The sequence below is a fragment of the Pogoniulus pusillus genome, chromosome 6 (genome assembly GCF_015220805.1).
Source record: "Pogoniulus pusillus isolate bPogPus1 chromosome 6, bPogPus1.pri, whole genome shotgun sequence".
In the NCBI taxonomy this organism is placed as follows: domain Eukaryota; kingdom Metazoa; phylum Chordata; class Aves; order Piciformes; family Lybiidae; genus Pogoniulus; species Pogoniulus pusillus.
This window is the reverse complement of record NC_087269.1, coordinates 3,791,870-3,813,567: the sequence shown is the minus strand read 5'-3', so window position 1 is coordinate 3,813,567 and position 21,698 is coordinate 3,791,870. Positions and strand designations below refer to the sequence as shown.

Here is a 21,698-nt window from a genome sequence, read left to right as displayed (position 1 = left end):
CTGCCAGTACTTGAAGAGGGCTGCAAGAAGGCTGCAGAGAGACTGTTTGCAAAGGCCTGCAGGGACAGGATGAGGGCAATGACTTCAAAATAGAGCAGAGCAGATTTAGACTGTGTGTTAGGAGCAAATTCTGCACTGTGAGGGTGGTGGAACACTGGAAGTGGTTGCCCAGGGAGGTGGTTGGGGCTCCATCCCTCAAGGCAAGGCTGGTGGTCAGGGCTGTGGACATCCTGATGTCCCTGCTGACTGCAAGGGGATTGGACTGGATGAGCTTTGGAGGTACCTTCCAGCCCAGCCCATTCTGTGTGGTTTTCCTGTAGCATTTCTGCATAAGAACAACCCAAATGTAGAGATGTTTCTAGAGAAGATGTGTTGTCAGTTTTCCTTAATAATACACCCTTAAGTGTGGAGTTTTAAGGTAGTTAAGCTCAGCAGCAGGCTGCTTTAGGCAGCACCTGGGAGACAGGAGAAGCTTGGCTACTGCACTGTTATATGAGAAGCAGTTAAGGCTGCCCAAAGAGGTTGTGGAGTCTCTTTCTCTGGAGCCTTTCAAGGCCTGTCTGGATGTGTTGCTGTGTGACCTGAGCTAGATTGTGTGGTCCTGCTCTGGCAGGAGGGTTGGACTGGTCCCTTCCAACCCGTGACACCCTGACATCCTGTGCTCCTGTAAGTCAGCATGGTTCTTTCTCCAGTGCTGGAGAGCTGAAGCTAAAATGTGAGCTAGAGATAGGAGTAAATCTCTGACCTTAGGGTTCCCTGCAGCTCCTGCTGTTCCTTGGGTATTGCAGCAACAGCTCAGTTTGATTTAATCTCTGTAGGAAAGAGAGGGCAGAGGACAGGCTGCAGCCTGGAGAAGAGAAGGCTTGGAGGAGACCTTGGAGTGGTCTTCCAGTATCCAAAGTGGGCTACTGGAGGACTGGGGAGGGACTACTGACAAGGTCTTGTAAGGACAGGATGAGGAGGAATGGGTTTAAACTGGCAGAGGGGAGATGCAAACTGGATATTAGGAAGAAGTTCTTTCAAATGTGGCTGATGAAACACTGGCACAGGTTGCCCATGGAGGTTGTGGATGTGTTCCTGTGTGACCTGAGCTAGATTGTATGGTCCTGCTTTGACAGGGGGGTTGGACTGGATGATCTCTTTGGGTCCTTTCCAACCCCTGGCATCCTGTGACTTTCTGTGGCAGCGTTTTCATTCTGGTAAGGTAGATACTGCTGCTGACAGTGCTATGACAATTCACTCTTGTAGCACTGTTTCACATCTTGTGTGGTCCTCAAGCCTGTGCTAAGAGTAAAGTAGAATATGGGTAAGAGTGTTCTGTCTGGACTAGAGCTACCTAGAAGTCAAATCAAGCATTCTGTTTCCATGGGGACTTCAGATCTGCCTGCAGGGTGATCACCTTCCTGAGTTGGGATGTTTGTTTTCTGCTGTGCAAGTGCTAGCTGTGATTAGTCTTCAAATGACTTAAAACTCTTTTGAGCAGCAAGAGTAATAGAGCTGACTCACACAAGTAGCTGCTCTTGTAATGCAAATAACCCTGTGTCGACCCAGAATTCTTTCAATAAAAACAAGACCATTAACTACGATTCTGCTGCAAGCAAAAGCCAAAAACAAAAACCAAACCAGTGCAAACCTGGAGATGGAATTGTGAAGTTAAAATGCTGGGCACCTTTCCCCAGAGGTGGCTGGCTGATTTATCAAATTGCCCAAAGCTCACTCCTAAAGAGAAAACAAAGGGGATATTAAACATCTCTTGAGATGAAAGCTGTGAGATAAATGCAGGAAATCAACCTAGATCAGAAAGAGAAAAGCACAAAACACCTGCAGAAAGCCTCACCTGGAGTTTGCTGCTCCTGTCAGCTCCAGCCAGCAAGCAGCAGCTATCAGAGCAGTTAAGTAGGAAGGGGGTTTTAAACTCCTTTCTGCGGGGGAAGAAGCAAAGAACAAAATCAGGGTTTCATTATCTAGCAACCCCCAGACAACAAATAGTGATGTGAATCATAGAATCAACCAGTTTGGAAGAGACCTCCCAAGATCATCCAGTCCAACCTAGCACCCAGCCCTAGCCAGTCAGCTAGACCATGGCACTAAGTGCCTCATCCAGGTTTTTCTTGAACACATTCTCAACATTCCTCCTAACTAAATTAGTTTTCCTTGGTTTTGAGGGAAGGAGAGAGAAAAAGCTTCAAAAAAAGTTGTTTGGGTTTTACTTTTCCTCTGAACCAGTTAAAAAAATCTCTGCTAGAGGGACTGGGAGTGTCTTTGGTGTGAGCTGTCAGCTTAGCTGAGGACTCCTACAGAAGAAATAGCATTTTGCTTTGTTGGCTGCTTGATTGGTTAATGTTTTATTTTTCAGTGTGATCTATCACTGACTACTTCTCCATCTGGGGAGCAATAACAACAGGCAGCAGTTCAGATTAGGGCTGCCCTGCTCGAAGGCAGCTCTGTGCAGAAGGACGGTGGAGTGCTGGTGGGCAGCAAGTCCTGCATGGGCCAGCAATGTGCCCTGGTGGCCAAGAGAGCCAATGGCATCCTGGGGGGCAGCAGGAAAAGTGTGGCCAGCAGGGCTAGGGAGGTTCTGCTCCCCCTCTACTCTGCCCTAGTGAGACCACACTTGGAATAGTTTTGGACTCCCCAGTTCAGGAGAGACAGAGACCTGCTGGAGAGAGAAACAAGGATGACTGCGGGAGTTGAGCATCTTTCCCATGCAGAGAGGCTGAGAGCCCTGGGGCTGATTAGTCTGGAGAAGACTGAGAGAGATCTCATCAATATCCATAAATGTCTGAGGGGTGAGTGTCAACTGCCTGGGGCAAATCACTTTTTGGTGGCCAGCAACAAGCCAAGGAGCCACAGTTACAAACTGGAGCAGAGAAGGTTTCAGCTCAACATGAGGAGAAACTTCTTTAGAGAGAGGGCAACAGAGCCCTGGAGCAGGCTGCCCAGAGAGGTTGTGGAGTCTCCTTCTCTGGAGACTTTCCAAACCCCCCTGGATGCATTCCTGTGTGACCTACCCTGGGGGATCCTGCTTGAAGATTGGCCTGGATGATCTCTGGAGGTCCCTTCCAACCTCTAAAGTTCTGTGATTCTATCACTGTCATATACTCCCAAGGAGTTGTCTTCCCAGCTGATACCAAATCTGATTATGCCTGTACTAGTGTCCCTGCCCATGGCAGGGGGGTTGGAACTAGATGATCCTTGTGGTCCCTTCCAACCCTGACTGATTCTATCATCCCAGAGCTGCTTGATGAGGCACTAATTAAACAAGTTTAGTGTCTCTGTCATTAGAAAGAAGGAAGGGAGCTGGAAATGATGATGCCCTTAGAGTGGAGGGACAGGGAGCTCCTCCTCACCCTTCTCACTGACTAACTGGAATTAGTCAGCTGTAGAAATTAACAGACTTTCAACATTTTAAAAGCCATTCATTTGGTGGAACAGCTCAAACTGATCTATGAGTTTTGGAGGGGAGGGAAAAAAATGACAGAACTTCACTGGCATAGTTTGCTCCCCTGTGATAATTTATATAAGGCATTGCTGCAGTGCATGTAATTACAGTTAGGTGTCTAAGTCTGAACTGTTAATTATCTTTAGCTCACAGTTTCATGGGGGATAATCATAATTTCCTGCAGTTGAAAGTGAGCATTTTAAGCAACAGATGAGCTTCAAACCACAGGTTTTTGACAGTAATTGCTGCTACTCCCCTATTTGCAAGATAAATCTCTTAATTAACTGCTGTATGGAAGTGTCCTCCTGATATTTGTCATCCTCCTCAAGAAGAATTCAGGGAAATAAGGATTTGGCTTCTTAGCTGTGTAAGGGGAAAGAAAAAAGTCTCCTGTGGGGTTTATTGGCTTTTTGATTCAAGCTGTAAGCATGCTTAGGAAGGGTTATGTTTAATCATAGAATCAATTGGGCTGGAAGAGACCTCCAGGATCATCCAGGCCAGCCTAGCACCCAGCCTTATCCAGTCAACCAGACCATGGCACTAAGTGCCCTTTTCTTCAACACCTCCATGGATGGTGACTCCACCACCTCCCTGGGCAGCCCATTCCAATGCCAATCACTCTCTCTGACAACAACTTCCTCCTAACATCCAGCCTAGACCTCCCCTGGCATAACAGGAGACTGTGCCTGCTTGTTCTGTTGCTGGTTGCCTGGCAGAAGAGACCAACCCCACCTGGCTACAGCCTCCCTTCAGGTAGTTGTAGACAGCAATGAGGTCTGCCCTGAGCCTCCTCTTCTGCAGGTTGCACACCCCCAGCTCCCTCAGCCTCTCCTCACAGGGCTGTGTTCCAGGCCCCTCCCCAGCTTTGTTGCCCTTCTCTGGACACCTTCCAGCACCTCAACATCTCTCTTGAATTGAGGAGCCCAGAACTGGACACAGGACTCAAGCTGTGGCCTGACCAGTGTAGTGTCCAGGGGCAGAATAACCTCCCTTGTCCTACTGGCCACACTGTTCTGATGCAGGCCAGGATGCCATTGGCTCTCCTGGCCAGCTGGGCACACTGCTGCCTCATCTTCAGCTACCAGTACCCCCAGGACTCTTTCTTCCTGGCTGTTCTCCAGCCACTCTGTCCTCAGCTTGTAGCACTGCTTGGGGTTGTTGTGGCCAAAGTGTAGAACCCTGCACTTGGCCTTGTCCAATCTCATCCCATTGGCCTCTGTCTACCTATCCAGCCTGTCTAGGTCTCTCTGCAGGGCTCTCCTACCCTCCAACACCTGCTCCTGACTTGGTGTTTATCTGCAGAGTTACTGATGATGGACTCAGTACCCTGGCCTAGGTCATCAATAAACACACTGACCAGGCTTTTACCTCTTCTCTGACATGTTTACTCCTCAGTACACGAAACCAAAAGCCTGTTTGAGTCCATAAGGGGCTTGTGAGATGAACTCTTTAGTGTTTATGGCTCTTGTAATAAATCAGCTCCGTTTGAGGTTCAGATTGTTTCAAGCATCCCTCCAAAGGCTCTGTTTTTCTTGACTGCTACTTTTCCTGCCTAGCAAACTTTGCATTTTACTCTTCAGGACTTAACACAATTCACTTTTATTTTAATATGGTAATATATTTTCTCCTCCTTCTCTACATGATTAAAGAGGTTAATCCCAGTTCTACTACCTACTCCAGAATGGACAGCAGCTTTAGTTTTGCTCTCTTCAGAGGATCTGGGCTGAATTGGAAATGAAGATACAAACTTTATTGCAAGTTATTCCTAAGTTTGGAGCTTCAGCACTGAATTCAGTGCAGCCTCTCCCCTCTTGTCCTGGTTCGTTTTGCTGCTTAACTTGTAGCTGAAGAAGGCTTCAGATTGCTTGCTTCTCTTTTCCCCTCCTCCAAGCATCTTTTTCTTTACAGAAACCCTGCAATGGTGAAGTGGTCTTGCAAATGATGGATAGGTCTCTGCCCATGCTGATGCTCTCAGCATGAAATGAGAAGCAGAGATCTTAAATATGACTCTTTCTGCCCTGGCTGTGTACAATCTTGGGATTACAGGATGTCACAGGATGTCAGGGGTTAGAACTGGATGAGCTTTCAGGTCCTTTCCAAACTTAAACCATTCTATGATTCTAAACCAGCCCTTTCAGTGGCCTGGGCAACAACAAGAGCAAATGATCCATCTCTTTTGTTTGGAACACTTCATCCTCCCAGTGACTGCTGCACATGCTCCAACAGCAAACATCCTATTCATCACTGGGACCACACAGCAGCCTCCTGCAGTTTTAGCTGGGGCTACTGCCACGTGTTTGCAGCTTCACACTGCTCAAATACTGAAATGTTTCTCTTTCCTGATGGGGAAAAAAAAGTGTGATAGCAAATGATGACACCTCCAGTCCCTGAGGATGATGAGGGGACTGGAGGACATAGCTTATGAGGAGAGGCTGAGGGACCTGGGGCTGCTTAGACTGCAAAAGAGAAGACTTAGAGGGGATTTGATAATTGTTTATAACTATGTGAAGGCTGGCAGGAGGGGGAGGACAGGCTCTGCTCACTGCTCCCTGGGATAGGACAAGGAGCAATGGGTATAGGTTGCAGCAAAAGAGGTTCTGCCTCAACACAAGGGGGAACTTCTTTCCTGTAAGGGTCCCAGAGCACTGGCACAGGCTGCCCAGAGAGGTTGTGGGGTCTCCTTCTCTGGAGCTTTTCAAGGGCTGTCTGGATGTGTTCCTCTGTGATCTGTGTTAGATGGGATTGTCCTGCTCTGGCAGGGGGGTTGGACTGGATGATCTCCTTGGGTCCCTTCCAACCCCTAACATCCTGTGAGCCTGTGAAATGGCTGCATGAATTTTAATGCTGGAATCCAGTTCCAAAGAGGATTTTACAGAAGTGCAATTCCTGGGGAGCATTTTGAGCTTATTATCACAGGCAAAATAAGATTCCTTTCTTTTTTTTTTTCCCCCTTCCAAGTGGGGCAGTCAATCACCTTCCCTTTGGCTTAGCTTTAGTAATGCCATTTCACACAGAAAGGCAGCAGAAACAACATGAAAAGCCCATTACAAAATAGAAAATGATGAGGGGGCTGGGGAAACAACAAGGAGGTGTTGGAGGCAGAATCACAGAACCAATGTCTGGGGCTGGAAGGGACCTCTAAAGCTCATCCAGTCCAACCTCCCTGCCAGAGCAGGATCACCTAGAGCAGATCACACAGGAATGCATCCAGGCAGCTCTTGAATATCTCCAGAGAGGGAGACTCCACAACCCCCCTGGGCAGCCTGTTCCAGTGCCCTGTCACCCTCACAGGGAAAAAATTCCTCCTTATGTTTACATGGAACTTCCTATGCCTCAACTTGCACCCAGTGCCCCTGGTCCTGTCACTGGGCATCACCCAGCAGAGCCTGGCTCCAGCCTCCTGGCACTCACCCTGCACATCTTGATAACCACTGCTGAGGTCACCTCTCAGTCTCCTCTTCTCCAAGCAGCACAGCCCCAGCTCCCTCAGGCTCTCCTCCCAACAGGAGCCTCCATTCCCTTCAGCATCTTTGTGGCTCTGCCCTGAACTCTGTCAAGCAGTTAAGATACAGACTGTGGGCTTAGCAAAGCATCCAGGCAGACTGGAGAGGCTGAAGATTCTCATGGGGTAGTTTAGTTTCCAGCAAATGCCCACCAAAGCAATTACATTTTTAGTGGATAATTTGTTTGTTGGACTGTAGAGCAGAGTCCTGTTTGCAGTCTCTCTCACTGTCTGCATTTCAGTTTGGTGATTGGTTTGCCCTGTACAAAGAGGTTTTTGAACTCGCCTACCTTAGCTATATATCACACTTAATGGTGTGACAAAAAGATCAGATGTTCCAAGGAGATCTTACTGTGGCCTTCCAGTGTCTGAAAGGGGCTGCAAGAAAGCTGGAGAGGGACTTTTTAGGGTGTCAGGTAGTGATAGGACTATGGGGGAATGGATCCAGGCTAGAGGAGGGGAGATTTAGATTGGATGTTAGGAAGAAGTTGTTCAGCATGAGGGTGGTGAGAGCCTGAAGGGGTTGCCCAGGGAGATAGTGTAAGCCTCATTCCTGGAGGTGTTTAAGGCCAGGCTGGATGTGGCTCTGAGCAACCTGATGTAGTGTGAGGTGTCCCTGCCCATGGCAGGGGGCTTGGAACTGGATGATCCTTGAGGTCTCTTCCAACCCTGACGGTTCTGTGATTCTGTGACTTTGATTAGCTGCACCAGTTGTTTAAAACCCTTCATTTCTCTATGCTGTCTGCTTGATTCATTCCTTTCTCCTCTTCCACCACTTAAGTCCAATTCAATATTTGTGTCTGGAATTTGCCTTGCCATCGATCTTGAGTTAAAACTGGTTTAGACTAAATAAGACTTATTGTATTGTTTCCCTTTGCATCAGTGTCAGTGAAGAAGGGTAGCTGTGGTTTTGTGTTGCTCTTCATAGAATCAACCAGGTTGGAAGAGACCTCCAAGATCATCCAGTCCAACCTAGCACCCAGCCCTACCCAGTCAACTTAGACCATGGCACTCTTGCCTTCCTTCTATCAAATGGGGAGTAACCAACACAGCAGTATTTGTTTGAGTGTGGCAGTCTGGATACTGGGAGGATGTTTGAACAGAGACAGAGAGAGAGGCTATTTCAGTTTCCTGAGCTGTGTTATCAGCACCATAGATTTATGTTTCCTGTGGTGCTCTGACTGCACATCTCACAGTTTGTTGTTGTGCCAGACATGCTGCTCTTAGGAAGATACCTTCCTTGCAAGAATGGCACCACACAGAAATGGCAGGGGAAATTATTTCTTCTTGTCGACTGATGGTCTGGAAGGCAAAGCAAGTTCATGTGCCTCTCCACAAGAAGGTAGCTCAGCCTGCAAGGAGTCTTATATGCATTCAGGACTGGTGGTTGTAGGTTCAAGATTGCCTCCTGCTGTCTTCCAGCAAGTATGGAATCAGCACTGGTTGAAAAGGCTTCCAGGAAACAGTGCCTTTGGTAGAGAGGTTTCATGACTGAGCAGCATTTTGTCCTGCTCCACCAGAGCCAGCCTAAAGAAGTGCTGACTTTGTGGGGATGAAGAGGAAATGGAAGCCTGCAGTAATGGCAGACTGTGTGCTTATGAGACCTCTCCAGCTCAAACTGACCATCCCATGCATTTCTCAGAGGGAGCCAAGGTGAGAGCTTTCACAGAATCACAGAGGTTGGAAGGGACCTCCAGAGATCAAGTCCCCCCTCCCCTGCCAGAGCAGGATCACCCAGGGCAGGCAGCACAGGAATGCATCCAGGTGGCTTTGGAAAATCTCCAGGGAAGACTCCACAACCTCTCTGGGCAGCCTGCTCCAGGGCTCTGGCACCCTCACTCTAAAGAAGTTTCTCTTCATGTTGAGCTGAAACCTTCTCTGTTCCAGTTTGTAACTGTTGCTCCTTGGTTTATTGCTGCTGAACACCAAAAAGAGCTTGGCCCCAGGCACTTGACACCCACCCCCCAGGTATTTGTACACGTTGATGTCCTCTCAGCCTTCTCTTCTCCAGACTAAACAGCCCCAGGGCTCACAGTCTCTCTCCACAGGGGAGATATTCAAGTCCCCCAACCATGCTTGTGGCTCTTCACTGGACTCTCTCGAGCAGGTCCCTGTCACTTCTGAACTGGGGAGCCCAAAACTGGACACAGAATTCCAGCTGTGGTCTCACTAGGGCAGAGCAGAGAGGGAGAAGAACCTCCCTAGCCCTGCTGGCCACACTTTTCCTGCTGCCCCCCAGGATGCCATTGGCTCTCTTGGCCACCAGGGCACATTGCTGGCCCATGCAGGACTTGCTGCCCACCAGCACTCCAAGGTGCACGGAGCTGCTTTCCAGCAGGGCACACCCCAAACTTCATCACATGGAGAGCTTGGGAACGTAAGGAGAGGGACATTAAAAAAGCTCTAAGAGGAGCTCAGAAAAAAAAGAGGCTTGTTTGAGCCAGCAGTGATGGAGATTTTACACTTAAATTCACTGGTAGCAGAATCAGGACAAAATTATGCATTATGAATGTGAGCTCTAAGAGAGGTGCTTAGATGCCACAAAGATAAAAAGTAGCCAGCAAAAGGATTTCAAATGCTTGGATCAATCTTTATCATTTTGCTGTCTGTGATGTAGAAGCTTTGGCTCTGTTTTGATCTCTGCAGTCAGGAGCAAAACTGAGAGTGACCTTTGTGGAGGAAATAAAGATGTGTTCCACAGAGCTACCTCTTCAGCCACAGCACTGATGTTCCTACCCAGTCCAAATGTGGTGCTTTGGCTTTCTTTTTTTGGTTTTAATTACTAAAGATTTCTATCTAAAAAATACATAAATCCATCTGGTGTCTCTCTGGAAGGTGAACAGCTGCAAGAGGAAAGAAGCTTGTGGTGTGCACTTGCAGCCCGGAGGGCCAAGCAGATGCTGGGCTGCAGCAGCAGAAGTGTGGCCAGCAGGTGGAGGGAGGTGATTCTCCCCCTCTGCTCTGCTCTGCTCTGCTGAGACCCCACCTGGAGTACTGCATCCAGTTCTGGAGCCTCCATTACAAGAGGGATGTGGACATGCTGGAGTGTGTCCAGAGAAGGGCCACGAGGATGCTCAGAGGGCTGCAGCAGCTCTGCTATGAGGACAGACTGAAAGAGTTGGGGCTGTTCAGGCTGGAGGAGTGAAGGGGGCCTACAAGAAAGCTGGGGAGGGATTTTTTAGGCTCTCAGGGAGTGACAGGACTAGGGGGAGTGGAGCAAAGCTGGAGATGGGTAGGTTCAGACTGGGCATGAGGAGGAACTTCTTCACCATGAAAGTGGTGAGAGGCTGGCATGGGTTGCCCAGGGAGGTGGTTGAGGCCCCATCCCTGGAGGTGTTTAAGGCCAGGCTGGATGAGGCTCTGGCCAGCCTGATCTAGGGTAGGATGTTCCTGCCCATGGCAGGGGAGTTGCAACTGGCTGATCCTTGTGGTCCCTTCCAACCCTGACTGATTCTGTGATTCTATTCCATGACTCAGCCGAGGCAGTTGGTGCCTGAGTTCTGTCATCACTGCCAGCTGTGCATGTCCTATAGAAACCACTTACTGGAACCCAAACATCTCATCTAACTGTACTTCAGTTGCAGTGCAGATTGCTTTGAGCTTGACCTTTTTTTCTTCTTTAATAGATCTCAAATCTGGCTGAAGGTTAAGCACGAAAGAGATTTTGTGACTCAAGTTAAGGAATCTGCCTAAATGTTTAATTTACTGTGCAGATAAATTCAGGGATTCTTTCCACAGCTGGTGTCTCCCCCAGAGGACAAAGGGAAATTGCTAAAGGGGGAAAAAATGAGTTGCTATTGGATAAGTGAATGTTTAGAGGTACCTCAGTGGTTGTAGATGTGTAAAGGGGAGTATCTGTGAGGAGGAATCATAGAATCCTAGGACAGGCTGGGTTGAATGAGACCTCCAAAGCTCATCCAGTCCAACTCCTCCTGCAGTCAGCAGGGATATCCTCAACTGCCAAGAGCAGTGTGGGCAGCAGGGTGAGGGAAGTGATCCTCCTGTAAAGACAGGATGAGGAGTAATGGGTTTAAACTAGCAGAGGGAAGATTTAGAATCACAGAATCATAGAATCAGTCAGGGTTGGAAGCAAGGATCATCTGGTTCCAACCCTACATCCTACCCTAGATGTAGATTTAAACTGGATGTTAGGAAGAAGTTCTTGACAGTGAGGGTGGTGAGGCACTGGCACAGGTTGCCCAGGGATGTTGTGGAGCACAGAATCACAGAATGTGATCAAAGATCACATTCTGTGATTCTGTGCTCCACAACCTCCCTGGAGGTGTTCAGGACCAGGTTGGATGAGTCCTCGAGTGACTTGTTCTAGCGGGAGGTGTCCCTGCCTGTGGCGGGGGGTTGGAACTGGCTGAGCTTTGAGATCCCTTCCTACCTAAACCACTCTATAAGCTCAGTCTGTTGTGCTCTTAACACACAGATCTACGAGGTGCTGTCATGTGGGTTTCTCTCTCAGTTGCATTTTCAGGCCTTGGCTTTACCACCTTCTACTTAGCTGGCAAGTTGCACTGCTTCACGGAGAGCGGCCGGGGGAAGAGCTGGAGGCTCTGCGCAGCAATCCTCCCCCTCTACTGCGCCATGATGATCGCCCTGTCCCGCATGTGCGACTACAAGCATCACTGGCAAGGTGAGTGCCCTGGGTTAGAGCTCAGCCCTCCCCCAGTAGGGTAAATTCAGAGAGTCGTAGAATCAGCCAGGTTGGAAGAGATCTCCAAGATCATCCAGGCCAACCTAGCACCCAGCCCTAGCCAGTCAACCAGACCATGGCACTAAGTGCTTCGTCTAGTCTTACCTTCAACATCTCCAGGGATGGGGACTCCACCACTTCCCTGGGCAGCCCTTATAGAATCATAGAATCAACCAGGTTGGAAGAGACCTCCAATATCATCCAGTACAACCTAGCACCTAGCCCCATCCAATCAACCAGACCATGGCACTAAGTGCCTCAGCCAGGCTTTGCTTCAACACCTCCAGGGATGGCCACTCCACCACCTCCCTGGGCAGCCCATTCCAATGCCAATCACTCTCTCTGACAACAACTTCTTCCTAACATCCAGCCTAGACCTCCCCTGCCACAACTTCAGACTCTGTCCCCTTGTTCTGTTGCTGTTTGCCTGGCAGAAGAGCCCAACCCCACCTGGCTACAGCCTCCCTTCGGGTAGTTGTAGACAGCAATGAGGTCTACCCTGAGCCTCCTCTTCTGCAGGCTGCACACCCCCAGATCCCTCAGCCTCTCCTCATAGAGTTTATGTTCCAGGCCCCTCACCAGCTTTGTCACCCTTCTCTGAGCACCTTCCAGCACCTCAACATCTCTCTCAAAATGTGGAGCCCAGAACTGGACACAGTACTCAAGGTGTGACCTGACCAGTGTTGAGTACAGGAGCAGAATACAAGTACACAACCTCCCTGGGCAACCTATGCCAGTGTCTCACCCTCACTAGAAAGGACTTCTTCCTAACATCCAGTTTCAATCTCACCTCTGCCACTTTAATCCCATTTTTCCTTATCCTGTCCTTACAAATCCTGTTAATAGTCCCTCCATAGGTCTCCTGTAGCCCACGTCAAATACTGGAAGGCCACTCCAAGGTCTCCTTGAAGCCTTCTCCAGGCTGCAGAGCCCAGACTCTTGTTCTTTTTCTAAGGAAAAAGGGCATTAAAGCAATAAGATTAGGATCACCTGTATCAGGTCACACAGGAACACATCCAGATGGCTCTTGAATATCTTCAGAAAGGGAGACTTCACAACCCCCCTGGGCAGCCTGTTCCTGTGCTCTGTCATGCCCACAGGGAAAAAATTCCTCCTCAGGTTCACATGGAACCTCTTATGCCTGTTCAGGTAGAGATAGTGAAGCAGGCACAGGTTGGAACAGATGCTGCCCACACTCAGAGCCTTGGGTTGTGTGATAGCACAGGTTGGAACAGATGCTGCCCACACTCAGAGCCTTGGGTTGTGTGATAGCACAGGTTGGAGCAGGTCCTGCCCGCACTCAGAGCCTTGGATTGTGTGATAGCACAGGTTGGAACAGGTCCTGCCCACACTCAGAGCCTTGGGTTGTGTGATAGCACAGGTTGGAACAGGTCCTGCCCACACTCAGAGCCTTGGGTTGTGTGATAGCACAGGTTGGAACAGATCCTGCCCACACTCAGAGCCTTGGGTTGTGTGATAGCACAGGTTGGAACAGGTCCTGCCCACACTCAGAGCCTTGGGTTGTGTGATAGCACAGGTTGGAACAGGTCCTGCCCACACTCAGAGCCTTGGGTTGTGTGATAGCACAGGTTGGAACAGGTCCTGCCCGCACTCAGAGCCTTGGGTTGTGTGATAGCACAGGTTGGAACAGGTCCTGCCCACACTCAGAGCCTTGGGTTGTGTGATAGCACAGGTTGGAACAGGTCCTGCCCACACTCAGAGCCTTGGGTTGTGTGATAGCACAGGTTGGAGCAGGTCCTGCCCACACTCAGAGCCTTGGGTTGTGTGATAGCACAGGTTGGAACAGATCCTGCCCACACTCAGAGCCTTGGGTTGTGTGATAGCACAGGTTGGAACAGGTCCTGCCCACACTCAGAGCCTTGGGTTGTGTGATAGCACAGGTTGGAACAGGTCCTGCCCACACTCAGAGCCTTGGGTTGTGTGATAGCACAGGTTGGAACAGATCCTGCCCACACTCAGAGCCTTGGGTTGTGTGATAGCACAGGTTGGAACAGGTCCTGCCCACACTCAGAGCCTTGGGTTGTGTGATAGCACAGGTTGGAACAGGTCCTGCCCGCACTCAGAGCCTTGGGTTGTGTGATAGCACAGGTTGGAACAGGTCCTGCCCACACTCAGAGCCTTGGGTTGTGTGATAGCACAGGTTGGAACAGGTCCTGCCCACACTCAAAGCCTTGGGTTGTGTGATAGCACAGGTTGGAACAGGTCCTGCCCACACTCAGAGCCTTGGGTTGTGTGATAGCACAGGTTGGAGCAGGTCCTGCCCACACTCAGAGCCTTGCTGCAGACTTGGTGTTTCTGTGATTTTGTTTTCTGGCCAAGGCTGTAGTTCCTCCCTAGGTGTCAGTTCCATGTTCTCTAGAGTCATGCCCAGTTTGAGAACTCTTTTATCTCCCTGTTACATATCAGTCTGTTGTTTCCTCTCTCTGGTTTCAATGAAGTTCAGCATTTCTCTGTCCTGCTGAGCACTTCACCTTCCACAGCAGTGAGCACAGCAGAGCAGGACTCATTCATGCTTTTTATTTCTCTGCTTTTCCTCTGCGTGCAGCATCCTGTTCTCCCACAGCTTCCTCACCTTGACATGTTCTTCCCAGAGCCTCCTGGTGTCCTGCAGGTTTCTTGCCTTGCTCTAGGGCTCATTAGTCTTTGTGCACTGGCACTCAGTCAGAGAGAGGCATCAGCACCAAGCTGCTGAGCATGAGGTCTGTACCTCTCCAGGCTGGGCAGGCTCCATGGTGGCATTCAGCTGGTTTGATATCTGGAGAAGTGAGAGGGAAGGGTGTAAATGGCAGCATGCAGCTTTGCTCTAAAGTTCTGAGCACAAGTTTACAGCTTCCACCATCTCTTGCCAAGAGTGAGGCTTATTTATGGGCTGGAATATGTGCTGTGAGGTATATTATTATGGTGTGCTTTATGATTGAAGAAAACTACACCCAAGGGGTTGTAACTGTGTCCATTACAGCTGCTCCTGGTTTTGTCTGTGAAGTTTAAAGAGCTGGAAACTCAGCTCTCTCCCAGCTAAGAAGAGTTCTGGCAGACACTGCCCTGCATGTGACATATGCTGTTAGCTGGAAGAGCTGCGCTCTCGAGGCACAGGCTGGTTCTCTCTCTCAGAATCTACAGTGCTTTAGGTTGGAAGGACCTCAAAGCTCATCCAATTCCAAACTCCCTGCCATAGGCAAGGACACCTTCCAGTAGAATAGGTAGCTCAAGGCCTCACCCAACCTGGTCCTGAACACCTCCAGATCATCCAGTCCAACCCCCCTGCCAGAGCAGGAGCATACAATCTAGCTCAGGTCACACAGGAACACATCCAGCCAGGCCTTGAAATTCTCTGGAGAAGAGACTGCAGAACCTCTCTGGGCAGCCTGTGCCAGTGCTCTTTGACCCTTACAGTCAAAAGGTTCCCCCTTGTGCTGAGATGGAACCTCCTGTGCTGTCCTATCCCAGGTCAGATATTAGGAACCATTTCTTCCCAGCAGGGGTTCTCAGGCTACCCAAGCATCTGACCTTTTGAGTATTCAAAAGGTTAGAGATGCCCCCAACAGGACACTGATTTCACATGTCCTGTGTGATCGTGGTGTTTGGCTCCAAGTGCTTTGTGCAAGCCTGAAGTTTACATTTCCTGAGTTAAACACCTCCTGGTCACTCAAGTGACCTCTGTTCACAGCCCTCCCTGCTGGCTGAGCTTCCCATGCTAACACACTTCTGCCTTTGTTGCTTTTCCTCTCTAGATGCTTTCGTTGGAGGAGTCATTGGCCTGATTTTTGCTTACATTTGCTACAGACAGCACTACCCTCCCTTGGCTAACACAGCTTGCCACAAATCTTACGTCAGCCTGCTAGATCAGAACTCTGTGAAGAAGGAAGAGAGACCTACAGCAGACAATGCAACCAGCCTGCCTTTGGAGGGCATAACTGAAGGTCCAGTATGACTTCAAGAAATGGGCTGAATGAACTTGTAGCTTCCTCACATTTCCTTCAAACTGGTTTCTTAACACAGTCCTTCTTACTCTATGTGGGTTGGTTCCTCCCCTCCCCCCTTTCCCCTGCCTTTGTTTCCTTTTTATAAAGAGGAATTAAATATTTTCTGTTAAATGCCATCCTATTGTCATACTTTTAAGGTCAAGCTTTCAGTTCAGGTTGGTGTGCTGAACCAGCTGTTTCCAGCCCACTGCAAAGCAACAGACTACCCGAGGGAAGGGCAGGGGAGAGCATCATTAAAAACACTTCCATGGTTAAGAGAGTAATTTGAAGAAGGTGTGATTGAGGATAAAGTAGATCTGGAAGCAGATTTCCTGAGGGACTAAGAAAGTTCTGGTCCTTTTCAGCACTCATTGCTGTTGGTGGGTGGTGAGTACACACAGCACCTTTCATCAGATTGCCAGCATCTGTTGCAGCCAGCATCTGTTGCAGCCAGCCTCTCCTTTGCTAAGTCAGGGCATCATCTTTATGTTTGTATTGCTACCATCTAGTGCTTAAAAAATATCTCCACGTGCTGGCAGAACTTTGTATCAATTGTCAAGTTGTGGTGAGGTCATTCTGAGTTACCAATGGAGTCTCCTTCTCTGGAGACATTCAGAGTCCATTACTGTGTGAGCTACTCCAAGTGATCCCACCCTGGCCAGGGAGGTTGGACTGGATTATCTTTCGAGGTCTCTTCCAACCCCTAATGTCCTGTGATTCTGTGAGACTAATGATTGTGCAGCCAAAAGGTGTGAGTGGTGAGGTGTTTCTGAGAGCCCTGCTGTTAGTAGTTCCCCAGGAAGATTCTGGCACTCAAGAAATTGCAGACTTAAAGTGATCAGCTTGCAACAGCCTATGGGATGGTCTAGAAACTTGGTATTACAACATCAGCAGTATTCTGAGAGCTCTTGTAGTGACTACCATCACTCTTTGCTCACTTGCTCCCTGTGGTAGGAGAAGGAGCAATGGATGTAAGTTGCAGCAACAGGAGGTTCCACTGCTACATGAGAGAACTTCTTTGCTGTAAGGGTCACAAAACACTGGAACAGGCTGCCCAGAGAGGTTGTGGTGTCTCCTTCTCTGGAGCCTTTCCAGCCCTGTCTGGATGTGTTGCTGTGTGATCTGAACTAGGTTGTATGGTCCTGCTCTGGCAGGGGCTTGGACTGGATGATCTCTTTGGGTCCCTTCCAATCCCCTGACATCCTGGGAGCCTATGAAAATAAAAAGAACAGCCATGACATTCAGCAAGCTCAAGTCATTAAAACCAGTTTTAAACAAATCCTAAGGCTGTGGAGAGTAAAGAAGCACAATGTGTGCTGTGAATCTCAGTGTGCCATGCTCATCCTTCTGTAGTGACTTCCTGCAGCATTGGTGATCTAAAGAGATGAATGAGAACACTTCTTCCCTTGCTTCAGGGACTGCAGATGAGGATCCTCAATATGAGGAAGAACTTCTTTACTGTAAGGCTCACAGAGCAGTGGAACAGGCTGCCCAGAGAGGTTGTGGAGCTTCCTTCTCTGGAGCCTTTCCAGCCATGTCTAGGTGTATTCCTGTGCAAACTGTGCTAGATTCTGTGGTCCTGCTGTGGCAGGGGGGTTGGACTGAATGGTCTCTTTGGGTCCCTTCCAACCCCTGACATCCTGTGAGCCTGTGAAATGCAAAAGGTTTTCATTTGTGACTCTGGGCACACAGCGATGAGTGCTTGCTGTGCTCCCCAGCACTGTAATGTAACCAGAGGAATGCTGGAGAATTTTCCTCCAGATCCATTCCACGTTTTCAGCTCCACTTGGAGCAGGATCTTTGCCCAGGCTGGCTTGATATCTGAGCTGAAACTCACCTGAATCAAAACACTCTTGGTGTGAAGAAGGTCACTAAGTGTATAGCTTCAGTTAATATATTCTTGGTAGGATCCTGTTTCTTTATGTAGGCACTATGCAGTACACATCACATTCCTGTGAAAGGAGGTACCTTAGGCTGGCAGAATGTCAGGTTCCAGAGGGTTTATCCTGTGAAAATGCAGGGAGATGTTCCAGTTCTGAGCACCCCCAGTTCAAGAGAACTGATTGAGAGAGTCCAGCACAGAGCCACAAAGATGATGAAGGGAATGGAACATCTCTGTTACGAGGAGAGCCTGAGGCAGCTGGGGCTGTGCTGCTTGGAGAGAAGGAGACTGAGAGGTGACCTCAGCAGTGGTTATCAAGATGTGCAGGGTGAGTGCCAGGAGGCTGGAGCCAGGCTCTGCTGGGTGATGCCCAGTGACAGCACAAGGAGCACTGTGGGAAGCTGAGGCAGAGGAAGTTTAATATAAACATGAGGAGGATTTTTTCCCTGTGAGGGTGACATAACACTGGATCAGGCTGCCCAGGGGGGTTGTGAATATCTCTCTCTGGAGATATTCAAAACCTGCCTGGATGCATTCCAGTGTCATCTAGTTGGCTTAATACCTGTGTTGAAACTCATCTGAGTCAAAATACTCTTGGTTTGGAGAAGGTCACTAAGTGTATGGCTTTAGTTAATTCATTCCTGATAGGATCCTGTTTCTTTATGTAGGCACTATGCAGTACACATCACATTCCTGTGAAAGGAGGTACCTTAGGCTGGCAGAATGTCAGGTTCCAGGGGGTTTATCCTGTGAAAATGCAGGTTAATGCTCCAAACCACATCCTGGCAGCTGAACATTCCTTAGATGGAGCTGTTGGTGAAAGCAACCAAGATAGCAGTGATCCACAACCGTGACTATGGTGCTCTAGGCTGGAAGAGACTGCTGCCATAATTGCAGTGGATGTGTTCCTGTTGGGATATGTATTGGCCTGGTAGGCATTTTATGGTTCAAACAGAATCATTGAATCAACCAGATTGGAAGAGACCTCTAAGCTCATCCAGCCCAACCTAGCACCCATCAACTAAACCATGGCACTAAGTGCCCCAGCCAGGCTTTCCTTGAACACCTCCAAGGATGGCAACTCCACCACCTCCTTGGGCAGCCCATTCCAATGCCAATCACTCTCTCTCTCTCAAGAACTTCCTCCTAACATCCAGCCTAGACCTCCTCTGGCACAACTTGAGACTGTGTCCCCTTGTTCTGTTGCTGGTTGCCTGGCAGAAGAGACCAACCCCACCTGTCTACATCCTCCCTTCAGATAGTCATAGACAGCAATGAGATCATCCCTGAGCCTCCTCTTCTGCAGGCTGCACACCCCCAGCTCCTTCAGCCTCTCCTCATAGACAGCTCATTGTCTTCACATAAGGCTCATCATGTCCTTTTGTCAAAGGTCAGCTTTGTAGGTTCTCTGAGAAGAGCTGAGTTTCCTGATTGGCAACACTGCAATGTTTCTAAAAGCAAGTCAGAATCCTTTTTAAAAGGAATGTAAGAATTGTGTGCTACAGAATCAACCTGTTTTTAAACCTGTCTATATGTAGGGGCTGACAGAGAGGAACAGAATGAAAAAAGCCTGGATGAGGCACTTAGTGCCATGGTCTGGTTGATTGGCTAGGGCTGGGTGCTAGGTTGGACTGGATGATCTTGGAGGTCTCTTCCAACCTGGTTGATTCTGTGGCAAAGCAAGGGAAACATCCATTCCCAACATGATCTTGCTCTGGTCAAAATCAATGCCAGCACTGAATTGGCTGGAGAATGCTGATCTGTTAATAATCATCATTATTACAGCAGAGAAGTCATCAGCAAACAGGCTTCATGGACTCTATGATTCTATGAATGTAATGGGCATGAACCCAGGAGGGTTTGGGAGACATAGGTCTAATCTGAATGAGAAACAGACAGCAGTTTGGCCATGTCAGTTAGAGGTAGGATTTTGTACTGGCCAGTTGCAGTATCCTGAGCTCTAGAACAGAGGCAGGTGCCCAGCTTCACCAGGGTTTTGCTGGTGTGTGTCTGCCAGCTCAGAAAACCAACATCAGCAAAGCAAAATGACTCTGGCCTTGCATTTGCACCGAGTTTGTTGGGATGCTCTTCTGGTGGAGCTGAGGTCTTGCTCTAGAGATCCACACAGCTCAGTGGGGGTTGAATCTTTCTCTAGCTTTTAAACCCTCCTACAGGACTCTGTAACTGGGCTATCATCTTCTATTACTTCATGTGGGTGGTATAATGAAAAGCCCTGGAGTGAAGCTCTCAGGTGTGCACAGGGCTAAGCCATCAGCTTTTTCTTCACCCCAGTCTTCCAGGTGATACACCAATGGCAAAGGGGGAAAACAAAGCAACCCTTCAATCAAAAGTAGAGGTTTAATGCTGACACATAGAGAGCATTTTGCATGTTTTTAATATAGACCTGGCTTCTTCTGACAAATGAGTGGGGGCCTCCTCACTGTGCTCTACACATTCCCAGTGTTTGAATGGCTTTTGATACAAACAAGCTGTCTTCTTTGGGATGGGGGAAAGCTTCTACAGCTCTCAAGTGAACAGTGGCTGTGAGAGTCTGAAGTGTAATGCAGCATAAATAGTGACGTTGCAAGGAGTAATTGCAGAGCTTTGCAAAGCAGTGAAGGGTAACACATTTTAATGGCAGTAAGGGAAGCCATGAAATAAAGAGTGTAAAAGCCTTGATCAAAATGTGGTTTAAACCATGAGAGACTTAATGATTTGAAACTTGTAGAGGCAGCAGTAGGTGCTGTCATTGCCAGTGCAAAGTTGAGTGGAGGGAAGGCGTTTTTGTGGATCAGTGTATTTTAACCTCATGCTTTCTCAATGTGAAGGAGATGTAATGTTGTAAACTCACCAATAAAACAAGACATGAGTGTGGGTTTGTACACGTGTCTGCTGTCATTGCTTTTTGGGAGAGGAGTAACATTTACCAGCCTGGCTTCATTGACTGGGAGGCAGCGAAGGGGAAAAGGATCTGGGGGTCCTGGTGGATGGGAGGTTGACTGTGAGCCAGCAATGTGCTCTGGTGGCCAGGAGGGACAATGCCATTCTGGGGTGGATTAGAAGGGCTGTGGTTAGTAGGTGGAGAGAGGTTCTCTTGTTCCCTCTACTCTGCCCTGCTGAGGCTGCATCTGGAGTACTGTGTCCAGTTCTGGACCTCCAGTTCAAGAGGGACATAGAACTGCTTGAGAGAGTCCAGCACAGAGCCATGAAGATGATGAAGGGAATGGAACGTCTCTGTTATGAGGAGAGCCTGAGGGAGCTGGAGCTGTGCTGCTGGGAGAAGAGGAGACTGAGAGGTGACCTCAGCAATGGTTATCAAGATGTAAAGGTGAGTGCCAGGAGGCTGGAGCCAGGCTCTGCTGGGTGATGCCCAGTGACAGGACAAGGAAGCTGAAGCATAGGAAGTTCCATGGAAACATGAGGAGGAATTTTTTCCCCTGTGAGGGTGACAGCACTGGAGCAGGCTGCCCAGGGGGGTTGTGGAGTCTCTCTGGAGATAGTCAAAAGCTGCCTGGATGTGTTCCTGTGTGATCTGCTCTAGGTGATCCTGCTCTGGCAGCAGGGTTGGACTGGATGAGCTTTGGAGGTCCCTTCCAGCCCCTGACATTCTGTGATTCTGCAGAGGGGTTTGGACTGGATGAGCTTTGGATGTGCCTTCCAACCCAGCCCATGCTATGGTTCTATGTTGCCTTCAATGTTCAGAACACATCAGAATTGCCACAAGCAATAGATAACAGTGCTCAGAAAATGTCTGCATTACCTGCTCCTCAGTGACACTGTTGACAGCAGTGCTGGGCCAGCTGGAACAAATGCAGTGCAGCCCTGGATGGAAGAGCTACTTGATATTAATTCCCAGGGTGGGGAAAAAAGATCAGTGCTGCTCTTCATGACGCTGCTGTGCTGCCTGGAGTTACTTCACCATAGTGCTCTTCTTATTAAAGCTGAGTTTGGGATTTTGTTCTTCAGCCACTGCAGGCTGCATCTTGCTTCCAATAAGCTCTCATCAAATGTAGATCTTTTCTAGGCCCCTGCTGTGGGTATGCTCTAAGCAAAGCTAAGTTTCAGTCCACCCCACCCACCCCAACCCCACACTGAGCAGGGACATAGAATCATAGAATGGTTTAGGTTGGAATGGACCTCAAAGCACATCCAGTTCCAACCCCCTGCCATAGGCAAGGGCATCTCCT

General features: G+C 48.9%; 1 protein-coding gene across 2 annotated transcripts in view; it reads left to right on the top strand.

Moving 5' to 3' along the window:
- Window positions 1-20,393, top strand: part of PLPP4 (phospholipid phosphatase 4) — a 228,540-nt gene extending 208,147 nt beyond the window's left edge. For both annotated transcript variants that reach the window (XM_064144257.1, XM_064144256.1), the window contains exons 6-7: window positions 11,416-11,586; window positions 15,399-20,393. In XM_064144257.1, the coding sequence (XP_064000327.1) occupies window positions 11,416-11,586; window positions 15,399-15,598 (371 nt within the window). In that variant the 3' untranslated portion in view covers window positions 15,599-20,393. The remainder of the gene's footprint in view (window positions 1-11,415; window positions 11,587-15,398) is intronic.
- The last annotated feature ends 1,305 nt before the right edge of the window (window positions 20,394-21,698 follow it).